The sequence below is a fragment of the Microtus ochrogaster genome, chromosome 5 (genome assembly GCF_000317375.1).
Source record: "Microtus ochrogaster isolate Prairie Vole_2 chromosome 5, MicOch1.0, whole genome shotgun sequence".
Classification (NCBI taxonomy): Eukaryota; Metazoa; Chordata; class Mammalia; order Rodentia; family Cricetidae; genus Microtus; species Microtus ochrogaster.
The window spans coordinates 53,392,117-53,400,099 of record NC_022012.1 but is presented as its reverse complement, the minus strand read 5'-3'; the positions used below and the strand labels follow the sequence as shown (position 1 = coordinate 53,400,099).

The 7,983-nt window shown below is 37.4% G+C and overlaps 1 protein-coding gene across 1 annotated transcript in view; it reads right to left on the bottom strand.

Annotated features, from left to right (window-relative positions):
• Me1 (malic enzyme 1) overlaps positions 1-7,983 on the bottom strand; it is a 118,172-nt gene that overhangs the window by 64,326 nt on the left and 45,863 nt on the right. Inside the window, exons 5-6 of the mRNA XM_026779134.1 lie at positions 6,185-6,346; positions 1,242-1,345 (exon numbers count right to left, since the gene is read on the bottom strand). Of these exons, the coding sequence (XP_026634935.1) occupies positions 1,242-1,345; positions 6,185-6,346 (266 nt within the window). The remainder of the gene's footprint in view (positions 1-1,241; positions 1,346-6,184; positions 6,347-7,983) is intronic.

Here is a 7,983-nt window from a genome sequence, read left to right as displayed (position 1 = left end):
TCACAACCATCTGTAATGAAATCTGGTGCCCTCTTCTGGCCTGCAGGAATACATGCAGACAGAATACTGTAAACAAAATAAATAAATAAATAAATAAATAAATCTTAAAATAAGATTTTTTAATAAAACATCTAAAGCTCCATATGAATTAAAAAGTAGAAATGAATGCTAATAGTTAATTTTGATCTTAAACTATTCTCAACTATTTCTATGTATAAATATAGCTTACTGTGTAAGTAGGAAAGTAACAAATTAACCATTTTTTTAAAAGTAGTCCACACCGATTTAAAAGTATACTCTGCATTAACCCCATGATGAACAAGCCAATATAGTTAAATGCGATACAGACTGATGAAAAAAGCATTTTCTTCTGTTTGTTACAATTTTAAATTATAAGAAACAAAAAGACAACTCTAGTTACATGAGATGCCAGTGATAGTTATTTACAAATTTATATATTAAATAAATATATAAATACACATTTAACATATATATATATATATATATATATATTAACACTAATGATTTTATGGCTGCACACTAACACAATGAATGACTGTCTGCTGGCATGACAAAATTCCCTGAGTATATTACTAAAATTACCACAGAATCTTTTTCACAAGGAAAAAGTTGCCACAGGCCCACAATCAAATGCTAACTACATTAGATGAAAATTCAGTAGTACATTTAATCAAATCCTGTAGATTTAAGCAGACATGCATAAACTGAGTGATAGCCTGGTTCTCCCTCTATTATAGGCTCACGCTCAGTCCCCACCTCTTCCTTCTCCGACCACAAGAGGGTCCAATATCAGCCACAAACATGAATGAAGAGCAGATTTTACCAGCAGCCAGAAAAAAGTGCCAAAAATGTAAAAGAGGAAAAGGCTTCCTTTTTGTATTTACTGCCACTGGCCAGGCCCCTGTTTCCATCAGCACGCACTTCAGATGCGATCTGTGGGTTCAGTGCAGAACGGACGGGTATCATCATGCATTTCCATAGAGACAATGGCTCCTCCTTCAGGGACAGGAACAGAGGCAGCTTTGGAGGACAGACACAGTGATGCTACCGTTTGGTGAGGGAAAGTTATAGCAGGGAGAGGGGTAGTTTTCTCTTATTCATATGAAATCTAATTATTAAACCACACTGAATCAAACTCAGGAGATTTTAATAGTCATGTAGTTTTGTTACAGACTTTTGAAATTCAAGTCAAATACAGATAAAATAAAGATTGCACATACTTGGAAGAAACTGCCTCCATGAATTCATCCAAAAACTCGTCATACTCAGGACCTCTCCTTCTCCTCTGCCGCAGCCCGATATACAACGGGTCTTTAAGCAACTCCTAGTGTTAAGAAAAGAGTTGCCATAAAAAGAATTAGCAATGAGAAAGTCATTTACTTTTCCTTAGCCTGTTTCATCATCTCTATAAGAGATAGAGTAAGAAATAAAATTTTAGCATACTGATTCATAATTAGCCTAGTCACTACTTAATGCTTCACAGAGTCCATACTGTCCAGATCCAGAATAAGAAAAAAGTTACTAAATTACAACATTCTGGGTTAGTCTGGGAAAAGAAGAGTAATTAAAACATGCCAGTGATGCTCATTAGGAAAGCTCCACTCAGAGTCTGGAGATGAAATTGATTACACACAGAAATAATCTTTAGTTTTAAAGATGTACAACAGCTTATAAACAGAAAGATAACAATTCTTTACATAGATTTCTATTTCCCAAAAAAATGAAATCTTCAAACATTTTGAGTATACTTGTTATATGACTATTGACTTCCTTAAGATAGACTATTTTTAGCCTTGATCAGGTTTTTCTAAAGCTTTTTAAACCTTATAGTTTGCTGATTCTTAAACTGTTGAACCTGAGACAGCATTATTCTGTTCAAGTATTGGCATAAATAACCCTCAACACTTTAATAAATCAATTGTTAAATTGAAATATAATATAGTGTAAAACATGCCCATTAGTAGCAAAAATTCTCAACAAATTAATATCTATGAAAAAAACATAGCTAATGACATATTTTAAAGTCAAAGACTAAATTATCTTCAGATTCAGAACAATACAAGAGTAACTGTCCTTATCCCTTTTTTTCACCACTACGCTAGAGATGCTAGCCATTACAATAAGGCAAGAAAACGACAATCGCGTAGACTGGGCAGGGAAGAACCAGCACTTTGAATCTGCATACACATAACTATGTAAATAGAAAAAGAAGTAATCTACAAAACCCTTATATTAATTTAATATAGCCAGAGGATGTAAGAACAATACATAGAAACAGATGTATCTCATCATATTTGTAGTGGATGGTTGATATATATCATATATATATAGTATATATTATAGCTATAACTCTATTTTACAATCGAAACCACAAAAGGCCCGGGGGAATATTTACCAGCACATGTGTAAGACTTGAGCACTGGAAACCATAAAGCACTGCTTCTGGAAACCTTCTAAATGGTTTTCTTAGGAAAAGGGAAAGAAATCTCAGAGGGCAGAGTCAAGAACTCAAAGGAAGGCAAAAGCAAAACCCCGAAAACTACGAGCTACAGAAACGCACTATGAGGAAACGAATCTGGGCCATACAGGGGTGGCTTCCTGTCCAGGAAGGCTTTACTGGCTGTGGACCTTCTGGAACCATTGGACTCCTAGTCCTCCCATTTGATTCGGAATGTTGGTCATTTATTCTGTCCCTGACTCACCACTCTGAGTCTGGTGTGAGAACACATGAAAAGAGCCACAGTTAGGAAGCAAACCCCAAGTCTCATCTAGAACTGATCTGGATGAGAGGACCCTAATTTCAGACCCGTTCCTGTTACTGGGATGAAAACTTGATAAGAGTCTGAGATGGAAATCCTTGTATTGTGTGTACAAAATGTAGATAATTTGAGTAAGAATTTGGATGGAGAAAAGTACACATGTCCTAGCCATCTGAGCTTTCCTATCCATCCAGACCAAACTACAGTTCACAGGGTCATAAACACTATTAAAAATGATTTTAAGCACTGGGTTTGGAGAGACTTTGTTACAACCAAATACATTCTTTCAGGTGTGGTAATGTTAAAGATGGTTCAACTATTTAAATCTTCTGAAGAAGGGTTTACTTAAAGCCAATAGAAACAACAGCCAAGTGCACACCTGCCGCCCTGGTATAATTATTAACAGCACTCTCTCTCATTGTGAAATGCCCTTGATTTGACCATACATCATACCTGCAATGTGCTGCTAAACACGTAGTTAGGGTTTTTTTTTGCTCACTGGAAGCTAACATGTTAAATCACATAAATGTAAAATATAAACCCTGAAACCCAGGTCTGTTGTAAAGCCCAGCTGTTCCTTAATGCATAAAAAGTCTTTAAACAACCCATTGGCAGGCTTCTGGGTAGCCGAGGTTAAACTGCCAATGTGCTACTAATGGCTGCCAATATTAAAATACTTTTTCCAAGTCTGGAATATATTTAGACTCCAAATATGAGATTTAGAGGAAAAAAGAAAGAAAAACACAGTTGAGGAAAAATGTGTCCCTTTGCCTTTCTCCAGTTCTTTCCCACACTGATAATTGAAGGACATAACATAAAGAAGTGTGATTGAGACAACTCAGTGGGTAAGGGCATTTTCCACCACCAGATGTCCTAGGTTCAATTTTCAGAACTCACAGGGCAGAAGGAAAGAGCCAACTCCTACAGACTGCCCTCTTTCTCACACTTACACTTACACACAGACACACACACAAATTCAAAAAAGAGAAAAATAATTATAATAGTTAATTTTAAGATTTATTAATATATACAAAATGCAATTTCAAGAGGAACCAGCCAGAGGAGAGCAGGGAGGACAGTGGTGAAGGGGAATAAGTGAGAGCAAGTTATGTCAGATATGTATGAAGACACAATGATGGAACCCATTGCTTTGTATTCTCACCTAAACAAAATGAGAAAAAGAGAGGAATTGGAGATTACTCTAGTCTATAGGCTGTCACGAAAGGAAGTGACAAATACTCTGCATTATGAAACCCTTATTCAACCTCTGACTTCCACATCCATACACACACATGGACACCTACACACATATGCTCACACACACACATGGGCACCTACACACATGTGCTCCTACACACATGTGCTCCTACACACATGTATTCACACACACATACAAGGGCACCTACACACATGTGCTCCCACACATACATAGGCACCTACACACATGCTCACACACATACATGAGCACCTACACACATGTGCTCCCACACACATACAAGGGCACCTACACACATGTGCTCCCACACACATACAGGGGCACCTGCACACATGTGCTCACACACACATACAAGAGCACCAACACACATGTGCTCCTACACACACACATGGGCACCTACACATACATGCTTACACACATACATGGGCACCTACACACATGTGATCACACACACATACAAGGGCAGCTACAAGCATGTGCTCCCACACACATACATGGGCCCCTACACACGTTTTCACACACACACATACATGGGCACCTACACACGTGCTCACACACACATACATGGGCACCTACACATACATGCTTATACACACATACAAGGGCAGCTACATGCATGTGCTCCCCCACACATACATGGGCACCCACACATACATGCTTACACACATACATGGGTACCTACACATACATGCTTATACACACATACATGGGCACCAACACACATGCTTACACACATACAAGGGCACCTACACATACATGGACATCTAAACATGTGTTCCCACACACATACATGAGCACCTAGATACATCACATTCATATACATATGCAAAAAATAAGAATACAACAACACTTTTAACACCAAAAGATAAATTTGGAAGTTGAAAATTAGATAGCAGGCAGATATGTTCTATACACATAGGGTTTTCATGACAGGGTTTCTCTGTAAATGAGATACATTTTAAAAAGCAGATAATGTGAAAAGTCCAAGGCAACCAGTTAACTTAACAATTCTAAGACCCACTTTCATGAAACCTTTTGTTTCTGACAACTCATGTAATCTATCAATGCAAGAAGTTCTATTGTAGATTCCAGTGATCAAGCTTCTCTACGTCCACATGATATTGATAACCTTGCAAGAAACAGTCTTGGTGGAGACTGGAGGTTAAGAGCACTGGCTGCTCTTGCAGAGGACCTGAGTCAGTTCCCAGTACCCACATTGTGGTTCACAACCATGGCTCATAACCACCTCAAACTCCAGTTCCAGGTGATCTATCAACTACTTCTAACATCATAGGCACCAGGCAAGTATGTGGTACAAACACATTCATGCAAACAAAATACTCACACAAATGAATAAAAATGTATAAATGATTTAAAATTGTTCAAATTATTATATACTTATTTCAGTTTTATTCCTCGTCAGTAACACGTAGAATTTTCAAGATACACCACAGTTCTTATAGTTTTTATTTTATCTGACTTCCTTATATCATCTCAGCTTGTTTTAAAATACATAAAAATTAAAATAAAATCTTAATAGCAATATACACATAGAATTTTAAAACAGTATTTTTAAGCAGGTTACCTTTGATAACTAAGTCATTTCTACTAGTATTGAAAAAGAAAATATAAGAGTAGCCAACCACATTTTAAATCAAAATATTTCCTTGGATAGCATTCAGGCATAGCAGCTAAATATAATTTTGCTTGTACATGAAAAATATAGGAGATGTTTAAATTACTGATGGAATTCTTCTAAAATATTAATGTGAAATAAGAAAAGTTAACTCCAAATCATCTACCCCAGACTCAATACAGACTTTTAGAACAGAAAGGTTGCTAGCTAATTAAATTTAATAAGACCTATGGAATTATTTTTTTGCACAACATAAAGATAACAACTAGAAAGAAATTATGGAATCTTGAGTTATCCATTGCTTCAAATAAGAATGGCATCAATACTTATCAAAGCATTTGAGACCACTAAGGCAGATAAACCATAGATCATACTATAGACATGAGAAAAGCACAAAAAAGTGATTTTCTTATAAAAGTTGAGGGCAAAGTTGAGAGAAGTGGGGTAACCTAAAAAATGAGTATGCTTTATGAAGTTCGTGAAATACAATACATAGAAATTGGCACCACTTTTTTAAAACCGCCAGCTGTTTTATACACTCAAAACACGTACCTCATTTTCTGTTCCCACATCCAAAATGACCGGTAAACACTGCTGTGGATTCACCCCTCCACAGGCTGTGTACAGGGCCAGTTTACCCACAGGGATGCCCATCCCATTACAACCCAGGTCTCCTAAGCCTAGGATACGCTCTCCGTCAGTCACCACAATGGCCTAGAAGAAAGAAAAAGACAACAAGTCCATCTTTCCTGCTCTCTAGTCCTAAAGGTAATAAATGCTCTGCAATGAAACACTGAGATACAAGAAAGCATGAATTAAATATACATAACTGAGTGTTTATTCATAGCCATTAGGGAGGAAGAAATAGGTTTGATCGATATATGTTGAGCATTATACAAGGTTGTATGTATGATTAATCATATTACTGTAAAAAGAAGAGGTGTGAAATAGAAATTCAAACAACCCAAATAACCTACTCTTCAATCAAGAGAACAAATGGAAAATTAGAGCTCAAACTGCAAACAGAAGCACAGGGCAGCTGTCAGACTAGCCAATGCCCCTCAGTGCAATTGCAGGCGTGTCCATAACGACACTAGGTAGACAGGATAGTCACACCTCTGCTCCCCGATGCTCTGGCCTCTGACTCCCAGAAATACCTGACACTGTACTGTTATCTCCGGAGCACGTTCAGTATAGTGGGCTACACTAATTAATTGCCTGATGACCTTTCCCTAGAACTGATTAATTTTGCTTAGCTTATTTCTACTTATTTAGAATAATAATGAACCACACGTTACTCATATAGAGGACCTACTTTACAGAATTTAATATCATCATTAGAATTAAGGCACTCAATATCTTCATTCTATGATTCGTGACTACAACATAAGTTAAAAGAAAACCCAATTTATTAAAAAAAATCTAAAATGCTGCAATCAAAATAACCATGGAATAGCAATGGACTTAAGACTCTATTTCTTACTTATTTTATTTTTAATGCACTTATTGTATGTGTATAGGTGTTTTGCCTGTGTGTACATCTGTGAATCACAGTCATGCTTGATGTCCATGGAGCCCAAAAATTGGCACTGAATTCCCTTGGACTGGATGCTGCTAGGGATCAGCCTGGGGTCTCGAGAAGCAGTCAGTGCTTTTAAATGCTGAGTCCTCATTCCAGCCTGATGTGGAAGGTCCTTCTGTCTGTGTGTTGCTTTTATTGGTTAATGAATAAAGAAGCCACTTGGGCCTAAGCAGGGCAGAGTAGGTAGGGAAACTAAACTGAATGTTGGGAGAAAGTAAGTGGAGTCAGGAGACGTCATGTAGTGACCGAAGGAGAAAGATGCCCATGGGAACCTGTTGGAACCTTGCTGGTAGGCCACAACCTTGCAGTGATACACAGATTAATAGAGATGGGATAATTTAAGATTTAAGAGGTAGCTAGCAATATGCCTAAGTGATTGGCTAAGCAATGTTTTAATTAATACAGTTCCTGTGTGATTATTTCAGGTCTGGGCAGCTGGGAACAAAGGAGCTGTCTCCACCAACACCGGCCCCTCTATTTCTTATTTTAAAAATAAGATATATGTGCTTTCAGAGTGGCTCTGTTTGCTCACTACTGCTATCCCAGTATCTGGAACAACATTTAGCACACAGTAAACAGCTCATAAATAGTAGAAAACTAGATAGATCCACGGGTACATGAAGTGAAATCATGATATATAAAGAACATACCACAGTACTTGTATTTCAAATTCTAAAAAAAATATAAATAAAGGAAGAAAAAAAGAAAGAAAGAAGGGAGGGAGGGAGGGAGGAAGGGAGGAAGTCAGGGAGGGAGGGAGGGAGGGAGG